The sequence below is a fragment of the Artemia sp. Qi Xiang Cuo genome, chromosome 17, assembly GCF_049724085.1.
Source record: "Artemia sp. Qi Xiang Cuo chromosome 17, ASM4972408v1, whole genome shotgun sequence".
In the NCBI taxonomy this organism is placed as follows: Eukaryota; Metazoa; Arthropoda; class Branchiopoda; order Anostraca; family Artemiidae; genus Artemia; species Artemia sp. Qi Xiang Cuo.
Genome location: NC_142810.1, coordinates 47494963 through 47519821, shown reverse-complemented (window position 1 = coordinate 47519821; position 24859 = coordinate 47494963). Strand labels below are relative to the sequence as shown.

At 33.2% G+C, this 24859-nt stretch overlaps 1 protein-coding gene across 6 annotated transcripts in view; it reads left to right on the top strand.

Moving 5' to 3' along the window:
• LOC148942273 (uncharacterized) overlaps positions 1-24859 on the top strand; it is a 93030-nt gene that overhangs the window by 52508 nt on the left and 15663 nt on the right. For all 6 annotated transcript variants that reach the window (XR_016143147.1, XM_089103112.1, XM_089103111.1 and 3 more), the window contains exons 9-11: positions 2051-2293; positions 11626-11750; positions 22924-22987. Coding sequence is in view for 5 of the 6 variants with exons in the window: in XM_089103112.1 (XP_088959238.1) it covers positions 2051-2293; positions 11626-11750; positions 22924-22987 (432 nt within the window). In the remaining variant the exon portion in view is untranslated. The remainder of the gene's footprint in view (positions 1-2050; positions 2294-11625; positions 11751-22923; positions 22988-24859) is intronic.

Below are 24859 nucleotides of genomic sequence, written 5' to 3'. Positions count from 1 at the left end.
TTTTGTTCGCGGAACCATGAAATAAAAAAAAAATCGCGGAACCATGACTGGAATTTTTTATCTCTTAGGTTTAACATCATCACAAAAGAAATGGATCTAAATGGGTATATATATATATCTATTTTTTAGTAATTTGAGCTTGAATGAACCGTTGCGTCAGTGAGGAATACTATTCAAGAGTAAAACAAGTTTATTGACCCCTAGTTTCTGCTTCCTTTCATATTTTTTGTTCGCGGAACCATGACTGGAATTTTTTTTTCTCTTAGGTTTAACGTCATCACAAAAGAAATGGCTCTAAATGGGTATATATATAATTTTTAATAATTTGAGCTTGAATGAACCGTCGCCTCAGTGAGAAATACCATTCAAGCGTAAAACAAGTTTATTGACCCCTAGTTTCTGCTTCCTTTCATATTTTTTGTTCGCGGAACCATGAAATAAAAAAATCGCGGAACCATGACTGGAATTTTTTTCTCTCTTAGGTTTAACGTCATCACAAAAGAAATGGCTCTAAATGGTTCTAAATGGGTATATATATAATTTTTAATAATTTGAGCTTGAATGAACCGTCGCGTCAGTGAGAAATACCATTAAAGAGTAAAACAAGTTTATTGACCCCTAGTTTCTGCTTCCTTTCATATTTTTTGTTCGCGGATCCATGAAATAAAAAAAAATACCGGAACCATGGCTGGAATTTTTCTCTCTCTTAGGTTTAACGTTGTCACAAAAGAAATGGCTCTAAATGGTTCTAAATGGGTATATATATAATTTTTAATAATTTGAGCTTGAATGAACCGTCGCCTCAGTGAGAAATACCATTCAAGCGTAAAACAAGTTTATTGACCCCTAGTTTCTGCTTCCTTTCATATTTTTTGTTCGCGGAACCATGAAATAAAAAAATCGCGGAACCATGACTGGAATTTTTTTCTCTCTTAGGTTTAACGTCATCACAAAAGAAATGGCTCTAAATGGTTCTAAATGGGTATATATATAATTTTTAATAATTTGAGCTTGAATGAACCGTCGCGTCAGTGAGAAATACCATTAAAGAGTAAAACAAGTTTATTGACCCCTAGTTTCTGCTTCCTTTCATATTTTTTGTTCGCGGATCCATGAAATAAAAAAAAATACCGGAACCATGGCTGGAATTTTTCTCTCTCTTAGGTTTAACGTCGTCACAAAAGAAATGGCTCTAAATGGTTCTAAATGGGTATATATATAATTTTTAATAATTTGAGCTTGAATGAACCGTCGCCTCAGTGAGAAATACCATTCAAGCGTAAAACAAGTTTATTGACCCCTAGTTTCTGCTTCCTTTCATATTTTTTGTTCGCGGATCCATGAAATAAAAAAAAATACCGGAACCATGGCTGGAATTTTTCTCTCTCTTAGGTTTAACGTCGTCACAAAAGAAATGGCTCTAAATGGTTCTAAATGGGTATATATATAATTTTTAATAATTTGAGCTTGAATGAACCGTCGCGTCAGTGAGAAATACCATTCAAGAGTAAAACAAGTTTATTGACCCCTAGTTTCTACTTCCTTTCATATTTTTTGTTCGCGGATCCATGAAATAAAAAAAATAGCGGAAACATGGCTAGAATTTTTCTCTCTCTTAGGTTTAACGTCATCACAAAAGAAATGGCTCTGAATGGGTATATATATAATTTTTAGTAATTTGAGCTTGAATGAACCGTCGCGTCAGTGAGAAATACCATTCAAGCGTAAAACAAGTTTATTGACCCCTAGTTTCTGCTTCCTTTCATATTTTTTGTTCGCGGAACCATGAAATAAAAAAATCACGGAACCATGACTGGCATTTTTTCTCTCTTAGGTTTAACGTCATCACAAAAGAAATGGCTCTAAATGGGTATATATATAATTTTTAATAATTTGAGCTTGAATGAACCGTCGCGTCAGTGAGAAATACCATTCAAGAGTAAAACAAGTTTATTGACCCCTAGTTTCTCCTTCCTTTCATATTTTTGTTCGCGGAACCATGAAATAAAAAAAATAGCGGAACCATGGCTGGAATTTTTCTCTCTCTTAGGTTTAACGTCATCACAAAAGAAAAAGGAGACAACGACCGATAGTGATGCTTCCGAAGAAGAACATGAACTGAAGAAGAAATCAAAAAAGAAAAAAGAAAAAAAGAAGAAAAAGAAGAAGGAAAAGAAAATAAGGAAGAAAAAGAAGAGGAAGTCCACAACTGAATCAGAGAGTGAAGTAGATGAAGAAAATGCTTCGCTAAAACTCAAGGATAAAAAATTGAAGAAGGCTTTGTCGGCAATAGGTATATTTTAACTATAGAATATTTATTCAAAATAGACGCAGACAGCATCTGTTTTGTCAACTTCTTTGTCTAAAACGCTACCTATAAAGATTTTTTTTCTAGGTGCTGGAAATAGTTGATACCATTCGCTGTGTGGTAGCAAAAATGTCGTATCCACACTTTGCATTTCGAGAAAAATGCTATTGAAAAAATCGGTCGTTGCGGAACTGAATGTATGGTAGATAGAAAATCGAATGAAACTCTATTTCGAAACCGCTAGTAAGGGAGACCTGTTGGTAGAATTTTGGTCCTGTTAGATGAAATTGACTAGGTCAAACGAAAAATGGACACGACATTTTTGCCCGTCGTTTCTGCTGCAAAGGTAGTTACGATGAAAGTGCAGGACAGCGCTTAGGCTTCTTTTCCACTTTGTTACGATCGTTTTTAGTCTAGGTTTCTCAGGAATAACCAAGGCTTTTCTTCGAGCTCAATCACGGCGTTTCTGCCTTTTCACACTACTTTGCTCGTTTAAAACTGAATTTTAATCGAAAATTATTATAACTCAACTTCGGAAATTTCGTTATTTTGGTGAAGAAAAAAAAAGAAAGGTAATTGATTAGGTCTTTACTGATTACTTTCTCCCCTACTCAGCTTTTTTGAAGAGGGGTTACAGCTTCTTCTCCTGGGCATGCTGTCTGCACTGCAGTGGATGGGCGGTTGATGTCTCGACCCATGCTTGCAAAAGCGCACTTGTAGTACTCCACATTTAGATTAGACATAAACCAATTGGAATAAGACGTTGGAAATCCGACAGCTTTGGGCCCAGAACAAACTGAACCACTTTCGTTGAAGTAGTGTATTTTCTTGCCTTAAGCTTACCCTCCACAACAATGGTTATTTCAGAGACTGATTCATTAGAAAACGACAGTTTGCAACCGACTCTTTTCAAGTAGTCTTGTGTAAATTGAAGTTGCTTAACTTAGGAAAATGGATCAGTAGCGTACTTATAGATCTTGGGAGGCCTGCTTAAAATCCAGCACTTTGTTTCATTTGTATAAACATGTACTGGTGCCTTCTGCTAACTCTTTTTAGCTGCTTCATCAAGTCCAATGGAGGATGTACTTCGGACTGCTTGAGACTTCTCTCAATACAACTATGGCCCGTATCTGCTTCCTGTATGTGGCATGGTTGTGTGGTGGCTGTTGAGTGGCATGGTTGACAGTATTTCATTGTTACTTTTAATAGTCTAGGATGCTCACAAAATACTTTCTGCATGGGGAAGCTCATAATTGAGTTTTAGTTCTCTGGCACAGATGAATCCGACCAAGTGATAATCTGGGAAACATGAGGATAGGTAGACAGAATTCTTTTAATCATAAGGATACTACCACTTGCTATTTTGTTTGCTCCGTGACCTGCAACTGTTTCAGGCCACGCTACGCATTGCACTTCTTCTATACGTTTCCCGGTAGCATAATGATATGAGAATACACCCGTCAAGTTATAATTTGTAATTATTCTGTTGTAGAAAATAATGAAGCATTACCAAGAGGAAATGCAAATACATTTTCAAGTTCCAAGCATACAACTGGCGCAACACTATTAGCCATATTCTTTTTTCTCTCCTCTCTAGTCTCAGCCTTACTAATGCCATATCGTTCAGTACTCTTATTTTTGGTTCTGGCAGTTCAATGTCATGTATTTTGGCAATACTTTTCTCCTTGCGTCACATAACGTTTCTCCACGTGTCACATAACTCCTTCTTGGGCTTATAGAAGCCTAGATTTTAATTTTGGTTGAAAATATTCCTATAAATTATCAAAGATACTGGAGTCCTTCGTTCATCACTACAGACTTCTAGATAAAGTTCATACATTTTGGAAACATTTAGAATTGCATCTAAATATTCTTTCTGTGGGTCTGACCTAAGGTAGTGAGACTCAATTTTTGGAAAGGATTCAATATGCCTTTTCTCTGTGTCAGTGTCTCCTGCCTTTGTTTTATTACAGGAAACCTTAACTACATTTCAGTGAAGCGTGCCTATACCAGTTATTTTACCATCCCTCTGAGAATAGGATATTCGTTGTTCAGAAATATCAAGAGTTAACAGATAAAAGTTTTTACAAACTCCTCTCGTAATGTCATTTTCTGTTAAATAGTATCTCCCTGAAACCTTTATTCGAGTTTCGACCTTTGTGTTTCGCTTCCTTCGATCAAACTTCACAGATTTCAGGTAGTTTATTTTCTTCTGTTGTACAGTGAGTTTCCAAAACTTTTTGAGTTTCAAACTTATTGAATTGTACTAAAATGTTAAACACCAGTATATAAAAGAACATTTTATCTCTTTAATGGTGTACGCTGAATATTGTCCGAATATCTTTAGTTCCTTCTGTAAACCAAAATACTGAAAAATCCCCTATATTTCAAAACATAAGTTAATAAAATGCCAAGATAGAATGGCAATTACTGACCTCAGAGAGTCAAAACAGCCGAGTGCTTCAACAAATGCCTGCCTTTCCTTGACATATTCTTTCTTTTATTCATTCTTCTTCTTCTTCTTCTATTTCACAGCAGGCAGGCTTTTCAGTTGATACTATTTAGCCCTTTTCCTTTTGCTTCACTCTGTGGGCTGCAAAGCTACCGGCTTGGATGTCTCTTATTTATTAGATATTCTCAAATATCTTTCAGTAGATCTTTCAACTGAAGGAATTCAAATATATGATGATTGATATTTATTTCTGTGCGCTGTGTGCAGGAAGAGTCAGCTATGCTCTTGGCTGATAGTGAGATTTTGTGGTGTTTGAAGCACCTTAACAGTTTACAATGCAAGGTATGCTGTGCAGACGTCAGCATATTACATTCAAATAGGCAGTAGTCAATTGTTTCATTATTCATAATACAATTCCTGCAAAGAGGGGACAGGGGAACTGAACCACTTGAATTAGGAAACTGATACGAGAATCCAAGAAAGTTTAGTCAATTTGTTCCAGAACGAATTCTGTGATAAATTTTAGAAAAGTAGTTATTGGGAAAGGAGTAAAGAGTATGATTTTTCTAATGAAACATAATACCATATAGTCTCCATCAGTTAATATCTCTAATGGGGATTGGTCTCGCACTTGACTGGTCAATATTTATAGCATTTTTTGTTATTTCATCAACCTGATGATTACCACTTATACCAGAATGGCTAGGAATATACTGAAGATAAGTTCTTATGCCACTTGAAGCAAGATTATCTATAATACTAAGACAATGATAAGTGTCAATATCCAGCTGATACTGAGGAGCTGAAGACAGCAACTCAAGGCTTGATAGAGAGTCAGAATAAACTATAATATTATTTGAATTAGCAATCAAGGGTCTATTTTCCATAAGGTGTTCTAATGCCATGATTATGGCATTTAACTCTGCAGACATTATAGATACATTATTATACAATCTCTCACCCATTGCAATTTTCAGGTGAGGAAGGAAGGTACCACTTGCTACCTTCTCATTCATTTTGGACCCATCAACAAATATTTGGAAATGGTTTTTATAAGTAATTGTATTAAGTTCAGCAAATTTTTCTGGGCAAAATCAATGGGGGTTAAATCTTTAGTCCACTTTGAGAAATCACTATTTATTATGGGGATTGACCAATTCCATGGGGGGGATTGGGGGAAAGTAGGTTCAATAGACTTTGCGGGTACAGGGAACTTCCTCTGAATATTGGCATACTCATCTGCAATGCCTCTATACATGGCTGGATTTCTTAACCAATTATGTAGGGTGTGTGAGCTATTTGATTCAATTTTTGTAAGATGTTTTATCAAGAGAAAGCTACGTCTCTCCCTTATTGTTGTTAATCCACTCTCCATAAGCAGAAACTTGGTGCTTGTGGGTTTCCTAAGACCAAATATGAGACGTATTATATTGTTTTGTATTGTTTCAATTTTTTGCATCTGGGTCTTTGCAGAAGCACCATAGACGATGAGCCCATAGTCAATATGGGGTCTTATATGTGATTTGTAAAACTGGAGTAGGGTTTTCTCCTTTAAATCCCCAGTGTATGGAAAGAAGTCTTCTTAGTATAATTGTTTTTCTATAGCATTTTTTTATTGTGTTTGAAATGTGGAGGTGGAAATTAAGTTTTTGGTCAAGCATGAGACCAACGTAATTAATATGATTATCTTCTGGAATAGTTGTTTCATTTTGAGTTAGTCTTACATTAAAATGATTTCGCTTTCGGTGAAAATGGACTATTTTCGACTTGGTAGGTGCAATTGGTAAATCTGAATGTTGAGAGAATTTTTCAAATTGGAAAAGTGACTTTTGCAGCTTTGACTGTGCAATCTCAAATATTTTACCAGATGTCCATAGTACAAGATCATCAGCATATTGTAGACTCGTATGGGGGAGATTCATGTCCCAGAGATACAGGGCAAAAAGGAGGCAGTTGAGGACTGCTCCCTGAGGAAGGCCTTTGGTTATTGTCTTTTGGGGTGAAGAGGCTGAACCTACACAAACAATGAAACTTGGCAATTCTATGAAAGATTTTATAAAAGATACTAGCTTGGGGAGTAGTCCAAGGTTTGCAAGTTTAATTAAAAGGATTTGGTGCTTCACATTGTCATATGCCTCTTCAAAATCTAGGAAAGCTTCAACTAGGACATTATTTTTTTAGAATGATTCATTTATTGAATTTTTTAGACATATGAAAGCATCTGTTTAGGAATGGTGTTTCCTTAATCCAGTTTGAGTGTAAGGGATCATGTCATTTTTTTTCAACAAACCAGAGGAGTCGGTAATAGATAATTTTCTCCATTATTTTCACAATCACAGGTGTAATCATTATAGGCCTATAGGAATCAGGGTTATTTTTGGGTTTATTTCTCTTTAGGATTAGTATGAAGGACAAACATTTACAGATATTGGGGAACATAGATGAAGCCCAAGCATGCTTATAAAAATTTAGAAGTTCCTGTTTGTATGAAGGGGTGAGATTGTTTTTCCATGTAGGGTGTATATTGTAATATCTGCCGCTAGTCTTGGTCCTAATATGATGTATTGCATTGTTCATTTCCTGGATTGAAAATGGGCTGGTTATATACTCGGTTCCTGGGCGAGGTTGGTAACTTGGATTCATAGAAATCTAGGGTATTTTGCTACAATTGCTTGCTGTTAGATTATTAACAAAAAGAGCGGCGAATTCTTTAGCTTTTTCATTATCATTGTCATAATGGGTATTATTATGTATTAGCTCATACAGGAGTGGGTTGGGGGAAGTTTTTTCCCCACAGATGTGGCTTATGACTTTATGTATAATTGGCTCATGTGTTTCTCGGAAGAGATTATTTGCAAAATATTACAGTAGTTATATTTAGCATTTATTATGGTCCTTTTTAGATTAGATTCTGCTTGTAATTTTTGAAATATGTAGTAGGTGATGGTTTTTTTAAGAATGTTCTCCTAGCTGCCTTTTTTGTTCTCCATTTATTTTGACACTCATTTGTCCACCATGCTTTGGGAATATGTTTTGGGAAGGCTTTCCTGGGTGTTGTCCTTGGGATAGTATCATTTCATATATTTATTAGTATAGATGGTCAAATTTCCTCATGTGTGTCCGGTCTAGCACTTAAAATGCATGAATTTTTGGTGAAACTCTCTGTTTTTTCTGTTAGTCGATTTCGTAGTATATACCAATTTGTCGTAAGGCTAATACATTTAGAGATATGTGATGGGGTTTCAGCAGATTTGTTTAGGGATCAAACTATGGCAAAGTGGTCAGTACATAGACTATCAATTTTATTTATATAAATTTTATTCAAAATATTTAAAGACACAATTTGTAGGTCAATTGTAGAGAAACTGCCACTTTTGGGGTTGAAATATGTATTCAGGTTTGGAGGGGTAGCAGTAGCTAATTCATTATTATTTGAAGTCATATGTTCAATGAACTTACCAGCTTTATTTGCTGGTTTATTCCCTCACGAAAGGCTGTGGGCATTAAAGTCTCCACAAATAATAATATTTTTCAACATATTGTAATTTTTTATATAGCTTCATATTCATATTCTAATATATTTTTCTTCTCCTTCTTCTCGCATGACTGAGATGGAGGCTATACAGTTACGACTACATACTCCAGGTTAATTCTCTGGTAAGTTACGACAATTTTCGCTTTCACAAAAGGGGTAACATGCAATTACGATAAATTTCAAAGTCAGTTGAGAGATATCGTACATCAAAACGAACTACACCGTTAGAAAGTTCGTACAAAATAACGCTGATAGGGTTTGTGTCTCAATTTTTGACAACGTCTGTCGGCTCCGACTTTGCTTTTACAAGGCGATTTAAGTCTACTTTTGAATTATCTCTCATTGCCACCGCTCTTGTTAGATATATAGTGGCTGATTTATCTGCTCGCAAATTGCAATGCTTTTTGTATATTCTTTATTTTATAACTCCTTTTCCGCAAAAAGACGTTTTTCAAAGAAAAGTAAAGAGCTGCATTAAACCAAAGATGAACAGAAATAAAGTCATATAATTTTTCAAGCGTAAAATTACCATAAATAAAATAAATGAAACCCAAAATGAACAGAAATTAAAATAAATAACAAAGTCAAACTCAAAACAAGAGTAGGACTGACGCCCCTGTCAGCCCTAGGGCTAAAATAGCCCAGTAGGGTTACAGTAAGTAACCGATTCGAACTCAAAACGAGCAAAATTCTTATTTCGAGCTTTGTGTTTTTATTTCTCGTAACATGTTTTGTGAGTTTGGTCTTTTTTTATACAGGCAGGTAACAATCCTGTGGTTCAACCTTTCGGCGGTGGGGATCTATGCCTGGGCCTCGTATTGTCAAACAGAGCACCACTATGCTGCCACAGGCTATATCTAGACTATAAATTACTCATTTATAGTAGATTCAGCATCAGGTGTTTTCGTCAGCTTCTTGTTCTTTGTCTCCAATGACGTCTCCAATTACTCATTCATAGTAGATTCTTGTCTTGTCTCCAATTACTCATTTATAGTAGATTCAGCATCAGGTGTTTTTGTCAGCTTCTTGATCTTCGTCTCCAATTACTCATTTATAGTAGATTCTTGTCTTGTCTCCAATTACTCATTTATAGTAGATTAAGCATCAGGTGTTTTCGTCAGCTTCTTGATCTTCGTCTCCAATGATGTCTCCAATTACTCATTTATAGTAGATTCTTGTCTTGTCTCCAATTACTCATTTATAGTAGATTCAGCATCAGGTGTTTTCGTCAGCTTCTTGATCTTCGTCTCCAATGATGTCTCCAATTACTCATTTATAGTAGATTCTTGTCTTGTCTCCAATTACTCATTTATAGTAGATTCAGCATCAGGTGTTTTCGTCAGCTTCTTGATCTTTGTCTCCAATGATGTCTCCAATTACTCATTTATGGTAGATTCTTGTCTTGTCTCCAATTACTCATTTATAGTAGATTCAGCATCAGGTGTTTTCGTCAGCTTCTTGATCTTCGTCTCCAATGATGTCTCCAATTACTCATTTATAGTAGATTTTTGTCTTGTCTCAAATTACTCATTTATAGTAGATTCAGCATCAGGTGTTTTCGTCAGCTTCTTGTTCTTTGTCTCCAATGACGCCTCCAAAGACTTTTTTGTAGATGCTTGAAGCAGTTGACGCACTTGACAACACTGTATGGGTCTACTTTTTAAATACTTGTGATTACCATCAATTTTGTTAGATACATGGTGACTGTTTTATCTGCTCCAGAGTTGTAATGTTTTTATATATTATTAATTTTTATAATTAACATATATTTACCCATCAGTATAATTTACATATATTTAAAAATTAATGTAATTCTTTTTAACTTTTTGTGTATTGTAATTTTGTATATTATTAATTAATCTGATATCTATTCAGGTGATTAATTATGATTTTAGCAAACTAAATCTTGGGATATAGCATGGATTTTGTTTCTACTGTGAGAGTAGACGTCATAACGATTAAAAAAGGGAGTCTTTAACTTGTGGAGTCTTTGAGTCTGATATTACAGATTGACGTATAAGTAGTAATTTCAGGATAGTGAAAACAATTTGTAATATTAAGAAAGGTCATGAGAACTTTTTCAATTAAGTTTTGTTTAGAATAATACAGTTTATTAGGGCAATAGTGAAAACAAAATAATTTTTAGAAAATACCCTATTGGCAAATGAAAGTGTCAGCTGAAAATTTAAAACTATCAGATCTTACATGCTAATAACTAGATTAGGTTTGTCAAGAGAATATCTTCTCGTTGATTTAATCCAACGGTCTTGAGTAAGGTTTAGGGTATGAGGTCCACATATAACTTCTCTTATGTATTTTATTTATTTTATTTTTTTACCTAAAAAAGCTTTAAATTTTCGCGTCTAGATCAATGACCCTAGTAACATAATTACCGACCTTTGGATTTTCTCGAATCAGACAAAATTTCAGAGGTTGAGGGGAGGGGGCTTGAATTAAACACAAAAATAAACTTCTTCCCTGGGATATGACCCTGAACAAAATTATTTTAATTTTAATAAGTAGTGTGTCTGTCCTGTGCGAAATGAAATTTTTAGTTCTATGGAGTTTTGTTGAATGAGTCAAATTATGAGGATTGCATTTTGAGGAAGCATTTTCAAATCATCTTGTTGAAAGTTTTCTATCCCATAGCGCATGAATTGAAATTTCTCTCTCTTCCATTTTAAGCTTTAGGTGAATTTTTTAGTGTGTAATTAATTTGCAGTTTTGCTTATTGATATCTTAAGTAAAAATTATTCTCATATACTCGTAAATTCTGATGCATTTCGCTATTATTTTAAAAATTTTAACTTTCTATGAAGTTACGGGGAAATGTTTGCTTTATTTGAGAATGTTGTAAATTCCTTTTTTTGGTGTTTTTCAATAGATTAATACTGTTAAAAATAAATATAACCGTTCAGTAATATTCACTGAAGATTTCAAATCAACTCGCTCCAAAACTAAATATAAATTTTCCATTACAATAACTTTCTAAAGGAGGGAAAATGGCTAACAATCAAATTTGGAACTAAATTAATTTGAAATTGAAAGAAATAAAATTGGAAAACAAAGTTTTTAAATTAGTTTGTTAATGGGAAAAGAAGAACCATGTGCTTTTTCATAGAGATTTCTTTAATTAAAATTGAGATTAGTTCGTTTGTTTTTGTTTTCGTTTTTTTTTTTTTTTTTATACTTCTTGGGTAGTTCGTATTTTTATAATTATTTTTTTATAGTACTAATTCTAAGAATTTATTAATTTTCACAAAAAAAAGGAGGAAAAGGGCTCAACAAAAACTCTTTAGAAATTCCAAATAATTGTTTTTGTTTTTTTAGAGTCGCTTGCTGGTGTTAAAATTGAGATCAAGCCGAAAGCGGACGCGAAATCGAATGATGAAGTGTCATCTTCCGTCGATCTCCGCCAAAGGCTGCAAAAGCGGAGAATCAGGTCATCACAAAAGGTTCGTTCCCAACTTAATCATATTTTGATTCTTAAAAATTCTGGTGTAGCTAATATTTAGTAAGGCTCCATGAAATAGGATATCTGGCCGTGTAAGGAATTCACCACGATTTATATATATATGAATGCACAGACGTATGTAAGGGGTGCCTCGGGGCCCGCTCTCCTTCCAATTCCTATATTTTCTTTGAATTTCCGAACACGTCTCATTCAAATTGTTAAATAATTACTTGATTCTTTCTCCCCGTCCACCACTTCGAAAACTCATTATTATTGCCCCCTCTGTCACCTCCCCCAAAAAATTCTACGTATGCACTTGTATGTGCGTATGTATTTTATCTCCTATAATTCAAACAAATAGAGATGCATTAACTATTACAAAAGCTACAAAAATGAGATGTTTCCATGGGTGGCCGGTTCCTTTGTTGTTCATACCTGCTTCTTGCTCCTAAAGTATTTTACATGGATTATGCAATACGTATTTTTTATTTGAATAAACAGTACACGTCTGTGGAGGAACATACTTTGTTGTAAACTAGAGGGGGTTGTTAGGAAGGATGACAAACTTCGGTTATGTGATTTTAGTCTATTTAAGTTTCAATATCGCTATTTTCCTTTGTGTGAAAACAATCTGCTATTGTATATATCATTTGACCTTATTCTGAAAACGTACAGACATTTATTTCTGCATATTTTTATTGAATATGAAGGGATGGATGAGAAGCAGGTCACAGTTTCTAGGACCAACAAGCTTTACAAAATACCTAAAGAATTTTTTTGTATATATTTTTGTTACTTTTTTACGGGTAGGTTGAAAATTTCGGGGGTAGAGGGTTCAAGCCTGGTAAGACACCCTTGGATACGGCTTCGATCATTTATACGGCAACTAATTGATTGATAGCTGCTAACAACAAAAGCACGAAGAACAATAGGGAAATCTTTTTGCAAGACAGTGGAGATAATTTGAATGAATATTTCGGCCCTATGTCCAAGGGCCGTCCTCGGCAAGACAAAAATATATTAAAGAAAAAAGACTCACAACAACATGCGACCGATAAAACCAAAAATTGATTTTTTTTTTTTTTTTTTCAAAGCAGTCCTAGCATCCTTACTTCAGCGAAGGTGAACCAGGACTGATAAAAAGTAAGGTAAAACAAGGCGATTCAGTGAGATGAAATAAAAATAATTTAAAAATAGTTGTGATAGCTGCTGCGTAAGTAGATTCGATAGCTGCAGAAGATATTTGGACCCAAGGACAGTTCTTAATCTTTGCGAAATAAGGATTACTTAATATATCTTTTCTGGCTCTATATACAAAATGCGGGACAGTGATACACAACTATTAATTTTAGCCAAGAGAGCTTTATTTAAATGGAATTGTTAACTTATAGTCGAACTCTAAGCTTGATGTATTCTGTGCTAACATGCTCTAGTGATATTAGCCCCTTTTGATACGAATTTTGCCCTAATGGGCAATCAAGGTAAGTAATTAATCACACGGTGTTTGACGGGTGTACTATCAGAATTACTACTATATCGGATTCACATGATAACTGTTATCGGACTAACAAAAGTCGGTTTAAAAAATCTGCCCCAATATCGGACTAAGCAAATCTTGGTTATCGGTTTAAGAAATCTACGATATTGGATTAACATAATAACGATTATCGGTATGAATAATCAAACAGTTCGTGGTAACGAATTGTGAGTAAGGAGTGACCTGGCTCAATAGTAACCGCAACTCTAAAAAACGGAATTTTGATACCAATTTTGGATTTTTATACTGGTTTCAAATATATAAGTTTCATTAAATTTAGTCTTGCCCATCAAAGGTTACGAGCCTGAGAAAATTTGCCTTATTTTCTATAAAAAAAAAGGCAGAAACACCCCCTAAAAGTCATAGAATCTTAATGAAAATCACAACATCATATTCAGCGTATCAGAGAACCTGACTGTAGAGGTTTCAAGCTTTTACCTGCAAAATGTGTAATTTGGTATTTTTGCCAGAAGAAAGATCATGGATGTGTGTTTATTTATTTTTTTGTTTGTTTTTTTTTTTTCCCAAGGGTGATCGTATTGACCCAGTGGAGAATATCGCGAGAGGGCTCATTCGAACGGAAGTTAAAAGTTCTAGTGTTCGTTTTAAGTGACCAAAAAGATTGGAGGGCAACTTTACCACCTCCCCACCTTTTTTTTCCCAAAACCGTGCGATTAAAATTTTGAGGTAACAATTTTGTTCATCGTATTTGAAGGCCCAATAATTTTGTCTTGGGATATAACATGACCCCCCCCCCCCCCACAGCCCCAGAAGAAAAGTCTGTAAGGCATGCAATTTGCACATTGTTTAAGCCGGGCAGTTTTTGTTGAGGAGCATGCATAGCCTACAGTTTTGGATGGGAAGACAAATTTTTGCTGGTATTTTTTTCACGGGGAACTTTCCATAGGGAGGGAGTTTCCAAGGGATGACCTTGTCAGATGAAATTATATCCTAGGGGAATTTGCCAGAATTCCTATACAAAATTCTTTTTATGTTTCTTTCGTTTGCTTTTCCGTCTCAATCTTAAACGTGGACCTGTTAAGGGTAATTGTCCTGGGTAAATTTTCACCGGGATTGAATTGTCAAAAGGATATGTCCGTGGGGAGAGTAGTTTTCTGTGGAGCCGAGGCCTGACTTCTGCGGGCTATATAAAAAATGATCCAAAATTGAATAAAAAGCAAGTTTTGTGAAATGAAAGTAAGAAGCCACAATAAGACTTGAAACGAGCATGAACTATTACGCATATGAGAGTTTTGCTTCTTTTTAACACCATGCTCTTTATGCTAAAGTTTGAATTTTGTCCCAGTTCTTTAAGAACGATTCCTAAAATACAAGGGTCATTGGAACAATAAGGAGTTTTTTTCAAAAGTACTAAGAAACTTTAGCGTAAAGAGCAATGTGTTGAGGAGGAGGCTACTCCCTTCATATATATAATAATCTCTGTTTGTTTTAAGTTTTAATGTTGCTCCTTATTTTCAGTTGAAAAAACTTGTTATTTTTTATTTAATTGGTTTAAAAAATGTATCACAATGTCGGATTAACATAATATCGCTTATCGATTTAACAAATCTACCGCAATATCGGATTAACATACTATCGGTTTAGTAAATCTACAATAGTATCGATCTATCATGATATTAGTTATCGGTTTAACAAATCTACGATATTGGATTAACATAATAACGATTATCGGGTTAAGAATAATTGGTTTAACAAATCTACCACAATATCGGATTAACATGATGTTTGTTATCGGGTTAACAATTATCCGTTTAACAAATCTACCACAATATCGGATTAACATTATATTGGTTATCAGTTTAACAAATCTACTGCAATATTGAATTAACTTTGTGTCGGTTATCGGTTTAAAAGAGCTGCTACAACAGCAGTTTAACATAATGTTGGTTATCGGTTTAACAAATCTACAACAATATAAGAATACCAGCAGAATATCTCATATTGAATATTGTGGCATCACAATTGGAAATGTTAAGGGCTAATCGTCTGATAATTGCCTGAAATTTCCTGTGTACATTTTCAACACAAGAACGGTTGATAAAACTGCCTGAAGGACAATTCCAGTGTGAAATTGACTTAAAAATTGAGATTTTTGTATAATAATTATAACGATAGTTAAAACACAACAAATACAATAAACAATATATACAGTAAAAAGCAAAAAAAAAAAAAGAATAGAGAATAAATTAGAAACACTAAAAAAGACAACTAAGAGGGGGGGGGTAATAATCAGAAGCAGAGAAAGTAGAGAAAGCAGACCTGGTCGACAATAGACAATGAAAAAAAAACACACAACAAATTCAAATCATTAAAAAAAAAAAAAAAAAAAAAAAAAAAAAAAAAAAAAAAGTAGATGAGTCTAAAACTCAGGAAGATTCCTCGAGCATGGTTTGGAAAGAAGAGGAGAGAAAGATATCAAATGAGATACAATTCCAAAGTGATATTGTCGGAAAATGTGAATTTTTGTTTAACGAATGAAGCGATAGTCTTGGTGAGAGGCAAATCTGGCCTTTTTTAACGAATGAAGCTGTAATAAACACCCCAAATACGATAAACAATGGACTAGAAAAAAAACCTATCCCAAATACGAAAACTATGCGCTACAAAAAAAATTAAAGAAAAAAAAAACACCCAAAATATGGGCCACAATGCGCTAGAAAAAAACAAATGACTAAAAATACCCCTAATACAGTAAACAATGCGCTACAAAAAAAAAATAAGGAAAAAAAACACCCAAAAAACGGTAAACAATGCGCTAAAAAAAACTAATTGAGCAAAAAAATACCCCAAATACGGTAAACAATGCAATACAAAAAAAGAAAAAAATACGGTAAACAATACACTACAAATATAAATAAATTCTAAGAATTATACCCTAAATACGGTAATCTGCGCTAAAAAAAAATTAAAGACAAAAAAAATAATCCCTAAATACGGCATACAATGCGCTACAAAAACAATAGATGAGAAAAAAATACGGTAAGTAATTCAAAACACTACAAAAAAAAGAAAAATCACCTCAAACATGGCAAACAATACGCTACAGAAAAAATGAGAAAAAATAATAGAAATGCACTAGAATAAAGTAAAAACACTAATATAGGCAAATAAGGCAATAGAATAAAAAAACAGTAGTAATAATTAGAAACAGAGGAAGTAAAGAAAACAGAGCAGACGTGGTCTATAATAATAGACCATGAGAGAACAGAAAAAAGTAGAGTCTAAAAGTTAGGAATATTCCTGAATATCATTTTAAGAGAAAGGGAGAGGAATATGTCAATTTCCACAGTGAAGGATATGGAATTTTCGATAAAATTCCAAAGTGAAATTGTCTGGAAGATGGGAATTTTAATACTGAATAATAATACATAAAAAACAGAGAGTATCCACTAGAATACAGTAAAAACACTCATAAAGAAAATTAAGGTAAAAAATGATAATAATCAGAGGAAGTAAAGAGAGCAGAATGGTCGATAATGAAAGACCATGAAAGAATAGAAAAAATGTAGGGAGTACAAAGGTTAGGAAGATTCCTGAATATCGTTTTAGTAGAAGGGGGAGAGATATCAAATAGAATAGAATTCCAGAGTAAAATTGACCGGGAAATGAGAGAATTTCGTATATAAGAAAAGGTAATAATAAAACACGTCTAATACGGTTAACAATATGATAATTTACAATACAAGAAACAACTGGAGAATATGCGTTAAAATGAATTAAAAACACTAATGAAGGAAAACAAGGTAAAACAGAAAATAAATAGAAAAGGCTGAAAAAAACGAGGAGACCTGGCCGATGATAACAGATCATCAAAGAATGGAAAAAAGGTAAGGAATCTAAAACTTAGGAATATTCCTAAGTATAGTTTTAGAAGAAGGGGAAGAGATATCAGTTGGGATAGAATTCCAAAGTCAAATTGACTGGGAAAGGTTCTTGTTTTTTAGATAAAGGGATAATAGACCACATATAATACGATATACAATGTGCTAAGTCACAATACACAAAGAAACTGGAGAATATGCATTAAAAAAAATTTAAAACGCTAATAAAGGAAAGCAAGGAGAAAAAAGTAATAATTAGAGAAGGTTGAAAAAACAGAGAATTGATAAATTGCAAGAAGTTTAAAAACTTGAAATGTTCCTGAATATTATTTTGCAAGAAGGGGAGAGAGACCCGGATAGAATTCCAAGGTGAATCGACTTAGAAACTGGGGGTTTCTGGTCGTTCGTCGATGAACGCTTAATAGTGTTGTAACTGCTAAAATTTTGTATTTTACCGTAATTTTACGGACCCCCATAAAATTGGTATTTTACCTATTATACGTAATTTACCTGATTTTGTATTTTCCCGGTATTTTACGTATTTTACCGGTATCTTATATATTTTACAATTCCTTGCAATTTTCAGAGCACAAAAGCGTGAAGAGGTTTGCAAAAAAAGGGTTGAGTATGATTCTGTTTTGTGTATAGCTGTGTTCCCCGGTTTAAAAGATCGTCTGTCTGATTTAGGTCTTTTGTTATCAGAACGATAAAGTGTATTATAGTACAAGTAATTATAATTTTAGAATGGTGAAATATTAGTTGAAATAAAACTACATTAGTTATGTGAACTGTTAAAGACAGAAAAGGGTACAAACAGGATTAACATATGACAAACGAGAAAAAAAATATTAAATAGCCGAGAAAAATGTCAGTCAGCGGACAAAAAAGAAGCGAAAATGATAGAGGCAGATATTTCGTCAGGGACTTCCTCCGAGCCGACTTCAGTGCTAAAAAAAAAAGAGAAGGAAAACTAACCTTTTGAATTTGGTCTAACTTAGCAGAAAAAAGACTGAATCAATCAAACCAAAAACCTAAGCTAGAATAAATGAAAGACTATACACAAATTATACTCGGCAAGAATTCAACGCTAGATGATTGACTTACGTTATCTACTTGTTTAATTTTTAATATTAGTGTAGAGAGATGATCTCAAGTTAAACTTGAGAAAATTGTTATTCGAATACAATAACTTTAAGTTAAATTAATTTGTTTTTATAGGACTATCTCGTGTATCTCTATTTAAAGCATGGTCTCTATGGATTTTTTTTTTATTTCAATTGCCTTCCTAAAAGAATGTGGGAAGCCATTTGCTTCAAATATTAAAGTTGCCTACTACTACTACTACTAACAACTCACAGCAGCACCAAGCCGCCTGAGGCCAGCACAGCTACGCACGCTCCTCCTCCGCCCCAATCTCAAAAAGACTACATTATCTGGCTTTTTGACAATGTAGAAGGCCAAAGCAGAATAGATATCCTCAATTTTATTTTAATTTTCACATCTCAGAGAAATCTCGTATTTATGCCGTCACTTCTCCGGGAGTTGGCGTCCCCCCCCCCCCACGTAAAACCCTCTCACGGAATATTCACCCCTGTTCCGCGGAAAATTCCCCATATTTTCCCCTTGGATAATTCCGGATTTTCGTTAGGATCTCTCCTGTTTTAGTCAGGGGCAATCGTATAAAATCGTTATAAAATCGTATAAAATCGTTTTAAATCGTTTAAAATCGTTTAAAATTGTTTTAAAATCTGTTTTAGTCAGGGGCAATCGTATAAAATCGTATAATCGTTAGAAAAGTTTCTACTCTCCTGTTTTAGTCAGGGGCAATAGTATAAAATCGTATAATCGTTAGAAAAGTTTCTACTCTCCTGTTTTAGTCAGGGGCAATCGTATAAAATCGTTTTAAATCGTTTTAAATCGTTTTAAAATCTGTTTTAGTCAGGGGCAATCGTATAAAATCGTATAATCGTTAGAAAAGTTTCTACTCTCCTGTTTTAGTCAGGGGCAATTGTATAAAATCGTTTTAAATCGTTTTAAATCGTTTTAAAATCTGTTTTAGTCAGGGGCAATCGTATAAAATCGTTATAAAATCGTATAAAATCGTTTTAAATCGTTTAAAATCGTTTTAAAATCTGTTTTAGTCAGGGGCAATCGTATAAAATCGTATAATCGTTAGAAAAGTTTCTACTCTCCTGTTTTAGTCAGGGGCAATCGTATAAAATCGTATAATCGTTAGAAAAGTTTCTACTCTCCTGTTTTAGTCAGGGGCAATCGTATAAAATCGTTATAAAATCGTTTTAAATCGTTTTAAATCGTTTAAAATTGTTTTAAAATCTGTTTTAGTCAGGGGCAATCGTATAAAATCGTATAATCGTTAGAAAAGTTTCTACTCTCCTGTTTTAGTCAGGGGCAATCGTATAAAATCGTATAATCGTTAGAAAAGTTTCTAATCTACTGTTTTAGTCAGGGGCAATCGTATAAAATCGTTTTAAATCGTTTAAAATCGTTTTAAATCGTTTTAAAATCTGTTTTAGTCAGGGACAATCGTATAAAATCGTATAATCGTTAGAAAAGTTTGTACTCTCCTGTTTTAGTCAGGGGCAATCTTATAAAATCGTATAAAATCGTTTTAAATCGTTTAAAATCGTTTTAAATCGTTTTAAAATCTGTTTTAGTCAGGGGCAATCGTATAAAATCGTATAATCGTTAGAAAAGTTTCTACTCTCCTGTTTTAGTCAGGGGCAATCGTATAAAATCGTTATAAAATCGTATAAAATCGTTTTAAATCGTTTTAAATCGTTTTAAATCGTTTTAAAATCTGTTTTAGTCAGGGGCAATCGTATAAAATCGTATAAAATCGTTTTAAATCGTTTTAAATCGTTTTAAAATCTGTTTTAGTCAGGGGCAATCGTATAAAATCGTATAATCTTTAGAAAAGTTTCTACTCTCCTGTTTTAGTCAGGGGCAATCGTATAAAATCGTTTTAAATCGTTTTAAATCGTTTTAAAATCTGTTTTAGTCAGGGGAAATCGTATAAAATCGTATAATCGTTAGGAAAGTTTCTACTCTCCTGTTTTAGTCAGGGGCAATCGTATAAAATCGTTATAAAATCGTATAAAATCGTTTTAAATCGTTTAAAATCGTTTTAAAATCTGTTTTAGTCAGGGGCAATCGTATAAAATCGTATAAAATCGTATAATCGTTAGAAAAGTTTCTACTCTCCTGTTTTAGTCAGGGGCAATCGTATAAAATCGTATAATCGTTAGAAAAGTTTCTACTCTCCTGTTTTAGTCAGGGGCAATCGTATAAAATCGTTATAAAATCGTTTTAAATCGTTTAAAATCGTATTAAATTCTGTTTTAGTCAGGGGCAATCGTATAAAATCGTATAATCGTTAGAAAAGTTTCCACTCTCCTGTTTTAGTCAGGGGCAATCGTATAAAATCGTTATAAAATCGTTTTAAATCGTTTAAAATCGTTTTAAATCGTTTTAAAATCTGTTTTAGTCAGGGGCAATCTTATAAAATCGTATAATCGTTAGAAAAGTTTCTACTCTCCTGTTTTAGTCAGGGGCAATCGTATTGTATTACCTATAGTAAAAACCCATAAGGGTTCAGTGTATTAATATTTGTTCATTTATTTTTTCCCAGAAGCACTTCATGTGGAAGGGGTGGTCAAATAAGCTTTGGAGGGGGCTCAGTCAATTGGAAATCGTAAGTTCCAGCACCCTTTTCTAAAATTTAGCCTACTTCTCAACCAATCGCTACCGAATGAGTTGTTACTTACTACAGTGTCTAAAAGAAATTCTTATTCTAGTTTAACGGCCCTTGTGTTTCAGCAGTTGTTTTGAAAGAATCTTCAGATAAATTACAAGAATTAGAAGGGAGAGACGATGGGAGGGCAGAGATAGAAATTGATATATACTCCTCAGGGCCGTATCCAAGACTTTCGTTTGGGGGGGGGGAGGGGCTTCGGAACAGTTACGGTCACCTGAATCAGAATCCAAGACTGAATGTCAAACCTCTTTTTTAATTGTATTCGACACTTTTATAAATAAATGAGCAATAAAATGTATCTAATATGAGAATGTGGCTGAATACGGCTATTTAGATAAGCAAGGATGTTAAGGTAACGTTTTTTAGGCTTAAATGTAGAAAAAAAATGACAAGTATGATTTTACTCCCAAGTAATGGTAAATTGGATTTTTTATTTTGTTTTTTATTATGATTTTTTTTTTTTAATGGATGTCCGAAATCAGGAACTGCCCAATTGCCGAGGTATTACCCTAGGCACAAGATTACCAAAAGGACAGACTAGACTGATATTTAAGTAAACGAAACTCTAGATGAAGGGGCATTACCTTTTTTAAGCAAAGGAAAATCAGAATTATTAAAAAATTCATTACAAGCTGTAAGTGATGCTGAAAAAAAAATGTTCAACTGATCTTGTAGCTACAGGGCAACTCCAAAACATTAAATTTTACCCTTTATTTCCTAGTGAGTACCTTATCTTACCTTACCAAGTTTTACTTACCGAGCTTTTATTTCACGGTAATTTTACAACACTAACGCTTAATTAGGATAAGCTGTCTTCAAGAATAACGATTTTTTTTTATTGCCACTTTTTATAACCTCAACCCAGGAAAATTCTCTGAAATGAGAGTTTAGGAGAAAAAGCAAGGACTTCGAAGCATCACTAGATTCTTGTCCGATAGATCTATCTCTCGTTAGAATGTTATTGAGGCAGCAAACTTCCATCTAATGAGTGTATGGTGTAATTTGTAGTTGACAATATAATTCAGCTTGGATGAAAATAAATGCATTATTTGATGCCTTTTTTATGCTCTTTCGTAATTCAATAACTGGTTCTGGGGGAAATTACATTTTGAGTCCTTTAACGTCTAAAAGGGCTCAAAACAGTCCATAGTAACCAAAAGTTACTAAGGGTAAAAAATTACCCTTTGTAGCTGATTCAGGAATGGTCATTCTTATTTCACTTGGCCTTAATATTAAAATGTTATTTTAAAAACAAATTTGCAGGAATTTTTAAGAAGAACCTAAAAACCCTCGGAAATAACGTCTCAGCAAAACTGACGTTATTTTTCTAATTTCTAAAAATGACTCTATTTTACCCTCGAAAATAACGTCCCAGCAAAGCTGGCGTTATTTTTTAGGGGTTTCTGGCTCTTTTAGAAATGTCTATGGATTTGTTTTTATATTCACATTTTACTATTAAGTTTTACTATCAGTGAAAATAATAACTATCATTTCTGAATCAGCTACAAATGGCAATTTTTTCTTATTAGACACTTTTTTAGAAATTTGTATTTAAATTATTTAAATGAATTTCAATGGTTGTTACTTGATTTTTTTCTCTCTCTCTCTTTTTTATTACATATTTTAACACTATTTTTCTTCATAAACAAATTCATTCTCATACAGATGTTTTTATGTATCCTAAATTTTTACATTTTACCCATTTTATATATTTGATATTTGCACAACTCCCTTCTTCTATTTTCTTACCCATTTGCTTTGATCTTTTTTTTTCTTTTTTTACTTCTTTCATTCTTTATAGTAAATTAGTTTTACTTCTTTTTTTTAGTTTTTGTTTACATATGTAAAAAAAATTTTAATCACCTTTTAATTGTGCTAGGGGGATTTAAGGGGAGTTTTTATTGCCCTAAGGGGTGGATGATTCCTGGCAGTTACTCTTTTGAGGGATTTTTCTCCTTCATGTAGTCATAGTGAGATTTGTTTCTGTATGTTTCTTCAATATATTCCTTTTGCCTTTCAGGAAAGGGACAATTATGATAATAGTGGAAGTGAAAGAAGTCCAGATATTACAACAAGCAGGCAGGGTAAGAATTTATCCTAAATTAGCGTATTTTTTAAAGAATCATTTAAACAAAAATTGATTTATTTTTAATTTTGAAGTAGTATTGTAGTTGAATACGGTTTCAAATGGTATAAAATTTAATTTTGGATGATTGTAAAAAAAAACAAATAAATAAAATATATATATATATATATATATATATATATATATATATATATATATATATATATATATATATATATATATATATATATATATATATATATATATATATATATATATATATATATATATATATATATATATATATATATATATATATATATATATATATATATATATATATATATATATATATATATATATATATATATATATATATATATATATATATATATATATATATATATATATATATATATATATATATATTTATATGTATATATACATATTTAACCCTATAGGAAAAAATTGGAAAAGATGAAAATAAGTTCTTAAAACGCTTGACAAAAATATCCCCAAAAAGGTTTTGATTTTTGAATAAATTAAAAAAAAAATTAAAAAAAGGTTTTTAAAAAAAGGAATAAATTAAAAAAAAATAAATTAAAAAAAGTTTTGATTATTAAAAAGGCTTTATCCGTATTTGTTGTATTAAATGACCTGTTGGAACAAATAGAAGAATCGGGGTATCTCCGATTTCGAAAGGTTTAAAGGCTGTTAACTCAAAAAACTGCAAAAACGGGATTGTCTACACGCATTTGAATCAAAGAAACCTATTTGCTTCTTCTTTTGTTGCAAAATGTAGTAAAAAGTCATTTTTTGGTATTTTGTGAGCTTTTCAAGGTGAAGGGTCATTTTTTCTGAGCCAACGTAATACGAAGCAAATACGTTTCTTTGATTCAAATGGGTGTTTTTTTTTTTTACCTTTCAATCAGGGAGGCCTTGGCCTTTTCCATAAAAATAGCAATAAATAACTCACCCCTATTATCCGGTGATGCGGCAGTTGAATCACGGCTTAACTCTATATTATCGGAAGAAATTTCAAAGCCCCGCCCAAATAGTAAAATATCTGTTTCTGTTCAAGATGTAACGGCAGCAATTAAAGCTCTAAACAGTAAGCATTCTTTTGATCATGATGGTATACATTCAAACCATATAAAATGGGCATCCCCCAAAGCAATCCTTCTTCTCGCTACTCTTTTTACTGCTATTCTTTCTTCTGGAGTTCTCCCAACTAGCTTTTCTCGTGCTGCCATTCAAAAAAAGGAGGGAATACGAATCGATGTTCTGATTACAGGCCGATTACTGTTTCGTGCCAGATTAGCATAAGTTTTTGAGTTAGTTTTATTAAAGTATTTGGAGTCTTGGAACCAAGGCCTGAATCAAATTGGGTTCCTCAAGGGTCTAAGCATGGATGTTGCTCATACCCTCCTTTCAAGAATAATATCCTTTTGTAAGCAATGGGATAGAGTTTATACACTTGCGTTAGATTTTGCGGCGGCGTATGATTCAAATTATCCATTTTGGGCTATGACTGCGCTTCTGAAGAATAATTTCCCACTACCAGTAGTTTTGGTTTTAAAAAAGTGGTATGGCTCCTCTCGTATTCGTATTAAGTGGAAGAATCAGTTTAGTTATTATAATGTTAAGTTATGTAGGGGGCTGAGACAAGGAAGCATTATTTCTCCTTTGATTTTCAATATTACTGTTTCGGGGCTATTTGATCAAATTCAGTTGACTTTTATTTATGGTAAAGGTTATGTTCTGTTGTGGATTGCTTACGCAGATGATTTACTCCTTTTGAGTCGATCACTTCAGTCACTTTTTAGCAAATTTTTTAGCAAAGTTTTTTTAGTGAGCATGGACTTCGTTTTCGCCCTGAAAAGTGTCAGTT